The sequence below is a fragment of the Castanea sativa genome, chromosome 1 (assembly GCF_040712315.1).
Source record: "Castanea sativa cultivar Marrone di Chiusa Pesio chromosome 1, ASM4071231v1".
Taxonomy (NCBI): domain Eukaryota; kingdom Viridiplantae; phylum Streptophyta; class Magnoliopsida; order Fagales; family Fagaceae; genus Castanea; species Castanea sativa.
Genome location: NC_134013.1, coordinates 70,150,677 through 70,165,832, shown reverse-complemented (window position 1 = coordinate 70,165,832; position 15,156 = coordinate 70,150,677). Strand labels below are relative to the sequence as shown.

At 34.3% G+C, this 15,156-nt stretch overlaps 1 protein-coding gene across 3 annotated transcripts; it reads left to right on the top strand.

The window, feature by feature from the left end:
- Positions 1-2,315: 2,315 nt before the first annotated feature.
- LOC142611403 (paired amphipathic helix protein Sin3-like 2) lies at positions 2,316-12,945 on the top strand. 3 transcript variants are annotated; one of them, XM_075783525.1, is made up of 26 exons: positions 2,316-2,449; positions 2,560-2,648; positions 3,189-3,434; positions 3,525-3,708; positions 3,790-3,888; positions 3,998-4,150; positions 4,237-4,534; positions 4,973-5,109; positions 6,293-6,368; positions 6,456-6,485; positions 6,693-6,886; positions 7,004-7,158; positions 7,492-7,619; positions 7,761-8,015; positions 8,149-8,778; positions 8,927-8,998; positions 9,150-9,221; positions 9,365-9,456; positions 10,061-10,675; positions 10,763-10,863; positions 10,943-11,081; positions 11,157-11,309; positions 11,392-11,567; positions 12,107-12,218; positions 12,438-12,596; positions 12,706-12,945. In XM_075783525.1, exons 2-25 carry the CDS (start codon positions 2,572-2,574, stop codon positions 12,564-12,566), a joined length of 4,323 nt encoding a protein of 1,440 aa, XP_075639640.1. In that variant the 5' UTR covers positions 2,316-2,449; positions 2,560-2,571; the 3' UTR covers positions 12,567-12,596; positions 12,706-12,945. The 3 variants fall into 3 exon arrangements, with proteins under 3 accessions (XP_075639640.1, XP_075639654.1, XP_075639647.1); XM_075783532.1 differs by having other exon boundaries at positions 2,318-2,449; positions 2,565-2,648; XM_075783539.1 differs by lacking the exon at positions 6,456-6,485.
- Positions 12,946-15,156: the final 2,211 nt, after the last annotated feature.

Sequence of the window (15,156 nt, the reverse complement as noted above, 5' to 3'; positions counted from 1 at the left end):
TTTTTTTATGCGGAACAAGAGTTTGTACTTTTGCTTCATACGGTCCGATGAGTAAATGGGCTGGTACTTCTAGATCTAGTTGAGCAATCTCCACACAGCTGCTTTATTGGGATTCATAGTACTAACTTTTAAGCTGGCTAATGGGCTATAGGCCCAAAGAAAATCAAATATTGCAGTTCTGAATTGTGACAAGTTTAAGCCCAATTGGGATTAAAAAACAAAATCCCAATTGGTCTCATTAGACTTGCTCTTAGTTCAAAGTTAACAATCCAAGCCTTCTACTAATATAGCGTTAGCCCAACTCACCTGGTGGGGGTGGTTAACAACTTAACTTTACTTAACTGATTAAACAAAGGATTTTTTTTTCCTTCAAGAAAATGATTTCTATTAAAAGAAAGATGAAGATACAGCAATCTCAAAAAACCAAAGACCACATTCATTTGGTTAATTCATGTGCAACTTGGTTTATTTATCTATTCACCCACTTAAAGGAAAGTAAAAGAAAGGCTTGCCATTTTGACTTGATCCTATATGTTTTCTACAACTTGGGTTATTCTTTGAATGGCTCACATCTTGCAACACAGTTAGAGCATCCCTTTCTATGTTCAATTGTAACATTTGTCATCAATAGTTTGCTCCCATAGCCCACTTAACTTCCTAAACTTCAACGACCTTGAGTGGATACAGTCGAGAATACAATTTTATAAAGAGAATACTATTTATGTTAAAAGATTTAAAGACTTACTCCACAAGTAATGTTAAGTAATACAATGGACTTTTTTTTTTTTGGAGGAATATTTCTATGGACTATGGAGTCCAAAATTGAACAAGTTTTTTTTAGCTTTGAAAAATAATTACAACTTTTTAGGATAGGATGAAAATTTTTTAATACTGTCATCTAAATATATGTATATAAACAAATATCACTGCCTTATCCTTACCCCGTACTTTTTTTTTTCTTCAATTTTCTAGGTATTTTCAAAGCTTTGTATTGTTAGCATAATAGTAATGGGTGATTCTACCATAATATGGTACATCCTCAATCACGCAATAACCCCCCTTTGTATTGTTAGTGCATAATAGTAATGAGTGATTCCACCATAATATGGTACATCCTCAATCACGCAATAACCCCCACTTGGTAGATGATGTTGCTTCACCAATTTGTAGTAAGAAATAAACTTTACGTTAAGTTGGTTATGTTAGATTTTTTTTTTCTCTATTATTGTGTTGGAAATTCCCACTTTAATAGTATTACCGACCATACCATTGGAACTAACACGTATCTGTAAACTAACTATGAAATCATATTATTTATTCATAAAAAAAAAATGCTTCTATTGACACATTTTCATACCAAAATGATATATAGCTATTCAATGAAGACAACTAGACAATAAATCATATCCAATGTTACCATAAAATTTGATATGCAAAATATGGCATCATATTTAATGTAAACTTTTTTTGTCCAAAATACTTTTGTTTATAACATTATATTAGGCTCGTACAAATAATATTCTCTTATTCACCTTAAATTCCAAGATGCATTTTCTTAGTGTCTTTAGTAATTGAAATTAATTGTCATTAAAAGATAAATAGAAGAATATACATTAACCCTAATTATGATTTTAACATGTATAAAAAAAACTAGTATATTATTAATTAATATAACTAGAATGTAAAGCTTTCAAATTATTAGTAATTTCCTATCTCAATAATGTATTTAATGATTCTTGTATATCTCATTTCAGTTGATAATATAGCTAACTCAATTACCAATTTTTATTTTGCTAGAGGTCTTATGCCTTGAGTTGCCATGTTCCATACTTCCGCGTGTTACTCTTAAATGAACACTAATTCCAATTTTGACATCTATACCAACTATTTTATAACTTAACAACATACCATACTTTTGAATAACGAGATATTATTTCGTACACCCCATTTTACTTCTGATTTTTACACCGCAACCATAAATGTATAAAACATCAGTACAAAAAGAAATTATTCAGTATATAACACAACAATTTAACCATGTAAAAAAAAGGAAAAAAAAAAACCAAAAAAAAAGAAAAGAAAAAAAACATGGATCCGAATCTCTTTGAACTAAAACCCACTTCAGGCAGTATGTACAAAAACCATGGGTCCGAATCCATCTTGACTCGACTTCTCTCACGAACCCAATAACCAAAAACCAAGACCATAACCTTTTTTTCATTCTAACACATAAATTTCCTCACCTTCCCTTTATATTTCTCTCTCTCTCTGTCTCTCTCTCTCTCAAAAACACATACACAAACTCACGCATATATATTTATTTATATAAATCTTTCCTGTACAATTCGCCAACGTGAAAAGGAAAAAAACTATTTTCTCATCTTCGTTCTTTGTAGGCGATCAGGCTCTTGTAGAGATCTGTTTACTCTAACCTCTGAGCCTGAGAGCTGTGAGTTTTTGTTTTGTTGGTTTTTTTTACTTTTGTTTTCAAAATTGCTTTGTTTATTTGCTTAGTTTCTTTGTAATTTTTTCTGGGTTCTTTGTGTTTTTTCCTGGTAGATTAGTTCGAAGATGAAGAGGTTACGAGATGACGTGTTTGGTAGCTCTTCGCAATTCAAGCGGCCGTTTGGTTCTTCGCGTGGAGACTCGTGAGTTTCTTTCTCTATACGCTCTTGGGTAGAATTCCTTTGATTCGTTTTAAGTTCTGTTTGGTTTGCTTGAAAAAAATGTTTCGTGTGTGAGGGTAGGTATGTGTTTGTATTTTTGGTGGTTGTGTTGTTAGTTTGCATGATGGGATTTTGCTGAAATTATCTATCTGGGGTTTTTGTGAGGGAAGAGAGATATGGGTTTTCTTTCTGTACTGTGGTTTGGATTTTGAATCATGCTCTTGTGGGTTGGTATTGTAATGGGTTCTGCTTGTTTCTTGTAATTGGATGTTATTTTTTGGGGAAGTTTTGTTAGAGAGTCTTTGAAGTGAATTGAGAGAAACAAAAGCTTGGAATTTGTCCTTTTGGGGATTAATTGTTAAGAATTATTATTTTTGATGTTGGAATTGGTTGAGTATCAGCAGAAAGTTATAAACTTTTTAGATAGTTTGAATATGTTTTGTTTATGGAATATATGTGCTATAGATGTTAATGAATGGTTATACTAATATTTCTTGAATATATGTATTTGTGGGTGTGAAGCTTTGGGCAATCCCAAGTTCCACCAGGTGGTGGAGGAGGAGGAGGAGGAGGTGGTGGTGGTGGTGGTGGTGGAGGAGGAGGTGGAGGAGGAGGAGGAGGAGGAGGTAGTGGTCTTGGTGTTCCCTCGCAGAAGCTAACAACAAATGATGCCTTATCCTATCTCAAGGAGGTGAAGGAGATGTTTCAAGACCAAAAAGAAAAATATGACATGTTCCTCGAGGTCATGAAAGATTTTAAGGCCCAAAGGTACACATTGCATGTAAGAGGTTTTTGTCTTGGATTAATGCAACATTGCATCTAAATGTTAACAGTTTTTTCCATTGTTTGTTTTTGCAGAACTGATACCGTTGGCGTCATTGCCAGAGTGAAGGAATTATTTAAAGGGCATAATAACTTGATTTTCGGGTTTAACACCTTCTTGCCAAAGGGGTATGAAATAACCCTTGATGATGATGAGGCTGCTCCACAAAAGAAGGCGATTGAATTTCAAGAAGCTATAAGCTTTGTGAACAAAATAAAGGTGAAAATATTTTTTTGTCATGTTGAATTTCAGTTGCAAATGTTGGTCCTTGTGGTTTAATGATGACCTTTGTTCCTACAGAAACGCTTTCAAAATGATGAACGTGTTTATAAATCATTCTTAGACATTTTGAATATGTACCGGAAGGAGCACAAGGACATAAATGAGGTCTACAGTGAGGTAAATATATGTTGTGGCTCTGTTTGTTTCTCTGCTCTTGTTTAATTGGAAAGTTTTCTTGTTAATGTAATTTTCAGTATTCTTAGTGGTTTATGTTTTTCAATTTCAGGTTTCCATTCTTTTTGAAGAGCATTCAGATTTGCTTGATGAGTTCACAAAATTTCTTCCAGAAGCAGCATCTGTTTCAGCACAGCATGCTTCTTTTCCACGGAACTCGTTTCAGCGTAGCTCTGCCATGCCAGCATCACGGCACGTTGAAAAGGTTAATTTTTAATGCCTTGTACATTTCATCTTTGTATTCTTTTCAGTCGATTCTTAATGGTGAGCAAATAAATCTATTTCTTTCAGAATCGTATCCGGCGGGATAGGATTGTCACGAGTGCTGATCGTGATCTTAATCTTGACCACCCTGAGCTGGACGATGACAAAGGAATGGTGAAAATGCACAAGGAGCAGAGGAAACGTGTTGAAAAGGACAACAGGGATAGGAGAAGCCGTGATCAGGATGACAGAGAACCTGATCACGACGACAATAGGGACTTCAACTTGCAGCGTTTACCTGACAAAAGAAAATCTGCAAGGAAAGTTGAAGGTTTTGGAGTGAATGCAACTTTGGCTTCATATGATGACAAAGATACCTTAAAGAGTGAGTCAACAGTGCTGTTTGATTGAGCCATCACAAATAAAAATGCCCATCTATATATGCTTTATATATGGATTGTATAGTTTATTCTTTCTGGCTTTTTACTTGAAGAGGAAGTTATCATTTTGTTACATATCACATGATATTGTTTTAACCCCCAAAAAAAATGATGTGATATGTTTGTGATATATATTGTTTTACTAGATTGTCTTTGGTAACATAGGGTTTGTTTGTCAATGTTAATTATCTTTTAGACACTTATTAAAAAAAAAACTTGTGTAGTAAGAAACATCCCCTGCCATGCCTTCTGTTAAAAAAAGATTATCATTTTGCAGAATCAGACCAGTTGTTCCTTCAAAATTGGTTTTTAGTTGTGTGTGTATATATATAATGTATGTATGTCAGTTTAATGATTTTCTGGTTTCTTTCTTTATATGCCAGGCATGTGCAATGAAGGCTTCGTTTTCTTTGAAAAAGTTAAGGAGAAGTTGGGCAGTTCAGATGACTACCAGACATTCTTGAAGTGCCTTGATATTTACAGTCGTGGAATTATTAAACGGAATGATTTACAAAATCTGGTATGTCTTATACCATTTTTGCAATTATTCCATACTTGAGGTCATGTAGAGCCCATCTTTAGGCACATGTTGATCATCTGCAAACTCTATACTTCTATTGCCAGTTTGGTTAATTATAGTATATGCTACAATTTAGTGTTTGATTTTAGTTCTATAAAATTGAAATTTTTTTAAGTGATGAAGCATAAGGATGTTTGTCAGTTCTACTTATATAAAAGGGATGTTTATCAATTCTGTAAAATTGCTTGGAAGTGTCTTAGTGGCTTAATCAACACATGTAAAGCACAATCTCACTCAATATGTCATAGTTTCTTAATTTTATATGAGTTTCTTACCGCTTGAATAATTTTTTTTGTTAGTGTAGGAATTTTTTTTTTTTTTAATAACGTCGTAAGTGTTTTTGGCGAAAAGTCTTAGTTTTATTTAGAAATAGGATGTTTTGCTCGGCAGGCAGTCAGTTATATCTTGGTACTTCTAGGGAGTTCTGATTAAAACAATGGAATTCATCTATCTAATCCTTGAATTACTGTGAGAATATCTTTTGCTGAAATATTTTAAATGTCTTTATCACTATAGCGGGCATAAAAAATGCAGAAACCTATGAGAATGTTCTACCCTCTCAATAACATGTACATCTTTCATAGAAAATCACATAATATTTAATAGCATGGTATATCAAACTTGTAAAGCATCATATTTATGACTTATTTCTCTGTCTTTTGCTCTTTGCATTTCTCAGTTTATAGTGGACCACTACCTTTTAATGAAAATATAGTGGTTCATCAGAGTTATAAAAAAGATTTTGCATCAGTGGTTATACCAAAGTTCGGATTATCTTTTGCTCAAAGGCCTCAAGAAACTACAGTTGGTATATACTGGAATTAATTGTAATTGAGAAACAGAGTAGAAGATCAATCTTATATATCTAGTATTCTCTAGTTGCGTTTCAGAACTAAAGTTATCACTTGTTTTTCCAGTGTATATATGTAGACACTAGCTTTCTTTGGGCCAAACTGTTGGGAAATGTTCTGTATAGGTGTTAAAGCTTGATTGTTGAAACATCTGCTGTCCACAATCCTCCTAGTTTGTAATATGATAAATTGACCTTTGCTGCTACTATTTAATGGCAAATGCTATTGCCACTCATTTAAAGTCGTGTTGTTTCAAATTATGCTCATTTCAGGTGACTGATTTACTTGGAAAATATCCGGATCTTATGCACGGGTTTAATGATTTCGTTGAGCGCTGTGAGAATATAGGTAATTGTTGATTATTGCTATCTGTTAAGTTCTTTTCCCTTGGTTCTTTATCCATTAGGTTGTTTCTGATGAGTATTTCTGTTACAGATGGGTTTCTTGCTGGTGTTTTTAATAAAAGTACGTAAAATGACACATTCTTTCATTTTTTCTTTCACATAGAATTGTAGATATTATTAATCTCTTGACACATTTTTAATACAGATATATATATATATCTATATCTTTTACAGGACTTAATTTAACCTGCTGGATGATTTTTCCAGATGTTTATTAGTTTTCTTTTGTTTTCTGTTAAATCTTATGTAATTAACCTGTTGGTTGCAGAATCAGTGTGCAGTGATGGACATTCTTCTAGATCGCTGAAGGTAGAGGACAAAGATAAAGAGCAGAAGCGTGAAATTGATGGAGCTAAAGAAAAGGAAAGATTCAGGGAAAAGTATATGTTTAAATCCATTCAAGAGCTTGACCTCTCTAATTGTGAACGTTGTACTCCCAGCTATAGGCTTCTGCCAGACGATGTGAGTTTTTTTTTAATTTTTTTAATTTTTATTTTTATTTTGTATATATGGTTTTCTGTAGATATTTTCAATTAATTCTTTGATGATGTTTTATTATTTGGTGTCTGTCACTTGCAGTATCCAATACCTTTAGCAAGCCAGAGGTCAGATCTTGGTGCACAAGTATTGAATGATAACTGGGTATCAGTGACTTCTGGAAGTGAGGACTATTCTTTTAAACATATGCGTAGAAATCAGTATGAAGAAAGTCTATTCAGATGTGAAGATGATAGGTAAAAGGCTTGATAGGAGTCTTCATCAGTTGTGAATTTTCTTGCTATTTGTTAATTTATAATTTAATAAGCTTTTTTGTGTGTTTCTTTATATCTTCATTTGACTTTTATGGCGCTTACATGTTAATCTAGTTGAGCTGGAGTATAAAGATAAGGTTTTGAGATCTGATGTAGTTCTTTACTGAATATTCCATTTTCTTTTTAATGCATTATTAGCTATTTGCAATTATGAGATTGTTTTTGACCTTCTCTAGAGTGGAGCTTGATAAATTTTTTTTTCGACTTTGGCATGTAATGATGGGGCTTATTTGTTTAATTGGTTGTTAAATTTAGATTTGAGCTGGATATGCTGTTAGAGTCTGTCAGCTCAGCTACCAAGCGTGCAGAGGAATTGTTGAACAGCATCAATGAAAATAAAGTCAATCTGGAGACTCCTTTCCATATTGAAGACAACTTCACTGGTTGGTATTTACTAGCTTAGCATTGACCAATAAAATTTCAAGACTTAATATTTTTTACTTCCAGTTTTTTGAGTTTTATGGTTTTTTTCTTTCTTTCTGACTATCTTCTTCCCCCCCCCCCCCACTTGCTCATCATTGCAGCTTTAAATTTAAGGTGTATTGAACGTTTATACGGTGATCATGGACTTGATGTGTTGGATATTTTACGAAAAAATCCAACTGTTGCACTACCTGTCATATTAACTCGCCTAAAGCAGAAACAAGAGGAGTGGACAAGGTGCCGCTCTGATTTCAACAAGGTTTGGGCTGAAATCTATGCAAAAAACCACTACAAGTCACTTGATCACCGCAGCTTCTATTTCAAGCAACAGGATTCAAAGAACTTGAGCACAAAATGTAAGTGGGTTTTAATTTTAAGATGTCGTCCATTGCAAATGTTACATTATTATAGTGAAACTCATGTTTGTTACATATTCTTACTATTGTTTATCAACTCCTATTCTAATGGTTCCTTCTTTTTAATACACAGCTTTGGTGGCTGAGATCAAGGATTTGAAGGAGACAAAGCAAAAAGAGGATGATATTCTTCTGGCTATTGCTGCTGGGAATAGGCAACCTGTAATTCCACATCTGGAATTTGATTACTCCGATATCAGCATTCATGAAGACTTGTATAAACTTGTCCAATATTCATGTGAAGAGGTTTGCTCAACCAAAGAACAGGTGAATAAAGTTATGAGACTTTGGATGACCTTCTTAGAGCCAATGTTAGGTGTTCCTTCTCAATCTCATAAAACAGAAAGTACTGAAGATGTTGGAAAAACTAAGTGTCGTGCTATGAATTGTACTGTATCAATCGTAAGAGAAAGTGATGGAAGTCCCAGTGGTGGTCCTATTGTAATGAATTCTCAGCAACCAAAAGCTGCTAGTAATGAGGATGAGAATACCTCACCTGAACTAGCAAATTCTTGTAGGACTATGGAAAATGGGGACACTGTATCTAAAGAAAGTAAATTTCTTAACGTAGATCATGCATGTAGAGATGATACAATTTGTAGCATACAAGCTGCCTCTGGTGAACGATTTGCCCAATCCAATGCATCATTTGCTACTGGGGCAGAGATCAGTCATGGCAAAACCAGCTTGGAAGCGAATTCAGGTCTGTATTAGGACTTACTTCCACACTTTGTATCCTTCTCCCAGCTTAGCTATTAGATTGAGTTGGCCTAGTTATCTTTATGGTCTTCTCTTTTGGTGGAATTTAATCATGCTGATACTGAGTTTTTATTTTTTTGATGAATTTCAAGGCTGGGTTGCAGCTCCACCCAGACCTAGTCCAGAGATCAGTCATGGAAAAACTAGCTTGGAAGCGACTTCAGGTTTGTATTAGGGCTTACTTCCACAATTTGTATCCTTCTCTCAGCTTAGCTATTTGATTGAGTTGGCCTAGTTATCTTTATGATCTTCTCTTTTGGTGGATTTTAAATCATGCTGATACTGAGTATTTTTTTTTTTGGGATGAATTTCAAGGTTGGGTTGTAGCTCCACCCAGACTTAGTCCAGAGATCAGTCATGGCAAAACCAGCTTGGAAGCAACTTCAGGTCTGTATTAGGGCTTACTTCAATTTGTATCCTTCTCTCAACTTTGCTATTTGATTGAGTTGGCCTAGTTATACAATCTTCTCTTTTGGTGGATTTTAATTACGCTGATACTGAGTTTTTATTTTTTTATTGTGAATTTCAAGGCTCGGTTGCAGCTCCACCCAGACCTAGTCACACTGCTAGTCAAGAAGACCTTGTATCTAAGGCTAATGCTGGTTCTATACCTTCATCTGAGGTATGATTTTACAGTTTTGGCAATATGTTCATGTGGAATATGAATCCTCATTGTCTTATGATGGTAATTTGGAAGGAAGCTGAATATCAATTTGCTTGATTGACACCCCAATTTGAAAGAATTGTACCCATTTGCCCCCTGCATTCTAAATTGGGTATTAAATGATGTGAAAATTGGGTGTGATTATGAAATTGTCTGGGTGTGATTATGAAATTGTCTGCATTGGTTGCGCAATGGAAAACCTTGATTTCCCTCTTAATTTAACTCTCAATTTTGATGGTAGGGGGTATATTGATACAATTCTCTCAAATTGTGTTAATTGAGCAAATTGATAGTTTGGGAGGACATTGTAAATGGGGTGAAAGTTTAGGGTGGAAAATTTAATTTACCCCCTTTGTACTTCACAGTTGATTTCATGGATCCTTTAAACTTATGTGTGATCTTTAGGAAGCTCTCCCGTTTGAGCTTTCCTTTGGCAATTTTCAATTTCTGTTTATCACAGCTAGAGTAGATAACACATTAATTCATATTTTTTCCTCCCTTGAGGTTTTAAGGGGATATTATTGATAATAATATATTAATATGCATCTCTTTGGTGCTTCAGGGAGGTGACGCTGCCAAACCAAGTTTATTGGCAAATGGCGTGATTACAGAAGGTAGTAATGTTAACGGATGTCACGAAGCATTTGCAAGACCCTCTAAAATTGAAAAAGAAGAGGGTGAGTTATCACCTAATGGTGATTTTGAGGAGGATAACTTTGTTGTCTATGGAGGCTCTGGTGAGCTGTCTATGCCCAAGGCAAAGCAAAGCAGGCAATATCAAGCCGGGAAAGGAGAGCAGATGAATTGTCAGGATGCTGGAGGAGAACATGATGCGGATGCTGATGACGAAGATAGTGAAAATGTTTCTGAGGCTGGTGAAGATGTCTCAGGCAGTGAGTCCGGTGGTGATGAGTGCTCCAGAGATGAGCATGAAGAGGAGGAAGATGCAGAGCATGATGAAGCTGATGGTAAGGCTGAGAGTGAAGGTGAGGCTGAGGGCATGGTTGATGGACATGTTGGTGGAGGGGATGGCTTGTTGCCATTGTCAGAACGGTTCCTTTTGTCTGTGAAGCCTCTCGCAAAACATGTGCCAGCAGCTTTTCTTGAAAAGGAAAGAAAAGATTCTCGAGTTTTCTATGGAAATGATGATTTTTATGTACTTTTTAGGCTTCAACAAGTAAGAAAACATTTTCGCTTAAGGTTGGTAATTATGTATGGTTATATTTTCAGTGTAATTAAGACAACCTACCTTTGAATTTGTCAGATTTTATATGAAAGAATTTTATCAGCAAAAATGAATTCAACGGGTGCTGAATTGAAATGGAAAACTTCGAAGGATACTGGTTCTCCAGATCTCTATGCTAGGTACTCTAATGCTGCATCTTTAGTTTTATTCAAATCATAAATGCTTATGCATAACAATTTTGGTACATTTATTTTGCAGATTTATGAGTGCACTGTACAGTTTGCTTGACGGATCTGCAGATAATGCAAAGTTTGAGGATGAATGTCGAGCTATCATTGGAAACCAGTCATATGTTTTATTCACATTGGACAAGTTAATCTATAAATTAGTCAAACAGGTTTCGTTACATCTCTTTTCACTTGCTCATTCCTTGCTTTTCAGCAAAGGTTCTGAATTGTGGTTCTCCCTGCAGCTTCAAACTGTTGCAGCTGATGAGATAGACAATAAGCTTCTTCAATTATATGACTATGAAAAATCCCGGAAACCTGGGAAGTTGATTGATTCTGTATATTATGAAAATGCACGTGTCATCCTTCATGAGGAAAACATATATCGTTTGGAATGTGTAAGTCCTTTGTCCTATATATGCTTTCTTTGATAGATCATATTTTGCCAATATGTGATCTATTTTTTTATCCCTTATGCAGTCCCCTGCCACCTCCCGATTGTCCATCCAGCTGATGGACAGTGTGAGTCAAAAGCCTGAGGTGTTTGCAGTTTCTATGGATCCTAATTTTGCAGCTTATCTGCAGAATGATTATTTGTCCATCTTTCCTGGGAAAAAGGAGCTACGTGGGGAGCCACGTGGCATTCTACTGCAAAGGTAGTAATCTTGCAATTCCTATATATGTACTTCAGTAATGTATGTTTTCTTTGTTCCAAATGAGATTACTTGGCGCATGGCATATTTATACATTGTCTAGGATCCACCAACATAATGCTTTTTTCTTTTTTTGGTCAATAGTCTTTTGAAGCAGTGGTTTTAAATCATTTATTCTGTCGAGTCTTTTTCCAACCTTCAACCCCCCTCCAAAAAAAAGGGACAAAAAGGAAAATACTTAGCATATGATTGGTACTTGATATCCTCTTTGGTCTGAGTATACACAATAGGTTCAGGGTGTGTTGAGAATAATTCCTGTTCATGCTTGTATTACATGGGATCTCTTTTTTATTCTTTTCCTTCAATTTGATTTCAAGATGGTTTTGGAAATCTTGATGATTAGATAGGGTGTAGCTTTTTATTTATTTATTTATTTTTTTATGAGGCCATGATAGGGTGTAACTTGTAAGGCTTATTTGCAGGAAGAAGCTTACATATGCTTCAAGTAGGTGTAACTTGTAGCTTATTGTTGATAATTGCAGGAACAAGCGAGCATATGCAGGCCCAGATGAATCTTCTGCTTTATGCGAAGCCATGGAAGGTGTCAATGCAGTTAATGGTTTGGAATGTAAGATAGCTTGCAATTCATCAAAGGTATCTACATGGAAATTGTATAGATGATAAAGTCTGTTTCTTATATATTCTACATGTTTGCTCTTGCTCTTTTTCTAAATTTGCATTGCTTTGTTATGCTTACTTTGAAATGATCACTAGGTGCAAGTGAATTGCAGGTGGTTATGTGCCACAAACTTTATGCATGTATGTTTAGTTTGTTTTTGCTGGTTTTATCTTCATCAAAGTATCTTGTGGCAGATCTCCTATGTTCTTGACACAGAGGATTTCTTCTTCCGACCTAGAAGGAATAGAAGAAATTCATCTAGAGGCATTTTGTGTCGTGATGAGGAAAGAGTACAACGGTTCCACAGTTTCTTATCAGCTTAAATTGATAGTAATGCAACATGGACAATCAAGGTACGCATAGATTGCATTTGTTTAAATCTTGAACAGTTAACTTTTAGGTCTTCTTCCATAGCATTGCACATAATAAGTGGAAATTCGTCCTGCTTTTGTATGTTTGTAGGCCTTTGGCATGATGAAACCCAGATAAATTTTTTTTTTTGAGGTGACATCATTCTTGTACTCTCGTGTTGTACGTCTATTTGCCAAACGACAACTGAAGGTGATAGCTCGAGAATGGCTCGGCAATGTATTATGTTGTGAGGTCAAATGAATGGCATTTAAGCCATTATGTAAATAAATAGGGTTGATGCATAATATATTGTACAAAAAAATCTATTCTATTGTTATTGCTCTTTTTGTAGATAGGAGCATTTCTTTGTATTCCAACCAACCCCCCCCCCCCCCCCTCTCTCTCTCTCTCTCTCTCTCTCTCTCTGAATCCACATTTGACAATGGATCCTAAATCCTAATGAGGGATCCAGGTTAGCAGAAATGGAGAAAATCTTTTCGCTTAGGCGCCCAATTAGCCCCGCATGGTGTGAGAACAAGTTTATTGCTCAGATAGAGTTGCTCTGGAAATAACAATTATAGCCCATGTTTCAAGTTAAAGTTCAGTACTGTCATTTGTCTCAGCTCCAGTGAGGCCATAACAAGGACCATTGATGTGCATTGTAGTGAAATGGTCTGTGTTCTAACAACACAAAGTTAACCTTAGTAGATAACATGGATAAAGTTGCAATTGATACTTGTTCAACCACTTGAATCTCTTGCATCTTCATCTGGAACCTTTGCGTTGTACAATCTACAAACAGAAAATGAAGTCATGGGCTACAACTTAACTAAGAAGAGAAATTATATAACTATTTAAAAAATAATAATTTTGTATCATTTCTTGTTAATAAAAAAAAAGTTGTAATTTTATATCATTAACAACTTGATGAAGTGATAAGTTATGATTATAATCATAAAATTTAACATCAATTGTTATGAATAAAATTGGGACTGGTATAACTTAGGCGAGTGAGTTATTTCGGCATTTTGAATGTTTTGATTGTTTTAACAATGATATTTTTCAAAAAGCATTTATTATAAAATTATCTCTCTCTTTTTTTTTTTTTTTAATGTTTGGGATCAGATTATTTCTTCTTGTTTACTTCTTCATATACTGTACTGAACTACAAAGGCCACAACTACCATGCAATTGGGGTCCACCAAGCGGGTGAGTGTGGTCCAAGTCTTATTATGGTGCGTAAATCTGTAATATCTGGCCGTACACCTGTCATCCTAAGTACAACATCCTACTCTACTCTACGAGGCTTCCACGTTTGGCATGCTTTGCTTCTATTACGCCTTAAAAATGTAAGTTAACCCCCCAAACTAACTAACTATATAAATCTACGTAATTCCTAAAATGCCCCCGGTACAATGAAAATGCTATTTCTTATTTTATTAGGAATTAAGAAAAAAAAAAAACTTATGTATAAATTATCACTATGTTTTTTTTGACAGAAAATATTGTATAAAGATAGTTTTTCATGTTTTTCAATATTTGGTAGTATAAAAAAAAAAAAAAATACTGTATTTACTAAGTTTTTTTGAAAAATAATTGTACTTAACAATAAGTTAAATAAGGAAAGTTATGAGACTGTATTTAATGTTGCTACCAAACATAGGAAAATGAGATAATTTTATAAAAAATACTTTTTGAAAAATGACTCATTTTCTATGAAATATTATTGCCTAAACAAATGGAGCGTATGAGAAAGATTGTCTATTTCAAAATTGCTCCTACAACACAATTATCGTTTCAACTTTTAAATTATCATCTTTTTAAAAATTAAAAAAAAAAAATTGTACATGAGAAAAGGATGCTGACAAAATTTTTTCTCCTTAAATGGCAATGGAGGCCTTCTAAGTAAGATAAATTAAGTTACTACAAATGGCAACATATGACACCATAGGATCTCTCTCTCTCTCTCTCTCTCTCTCCCCCTCCCCCCCCCCCCCCCCCCCCCGAGCTTACTTAACCCCCCAAACTAACTAACTATATAAATCTACGTAATTCCTAAAATGCCCCCGGTACAATGAAAATGCTATTTCTTATTTTATTAGGAATTAAGAAAAAAAAAAAAACTTATGTATAAATTATCACTATGTTTGTTTTGACAGAAAATATTGTATAAAGATAGCTTTTCATGTTTTTCAATATTTGGTAGTATAAAAAAAAAAAAATGAGTCAAAAGAAAACTATCTTTGATCTACAGAAAAAGTGTAGCTTATTTTTAGAAATCGTCTTTTACTAAATTTTTTTGAAAAATAATTTTACTTAACAATAAGTTAAATAAGGAAAGTTATGAGACTGTATTTAAGGTTGCTACCAAACATAGGAAAATGAGATAATTTTATAAAAAATACTTTTTGAAAAATGACTCATTTTCTATGAAATATTATTGCCTAAACAAATGGAGCGTATGAGAAAGATTGTCTATTTCAAAATTGCTCCTACAATACAATTATCGTTTCAACTTTTAAATTATCATCTTTTTAAAAAAAAAAAAAAAATTGTACATGA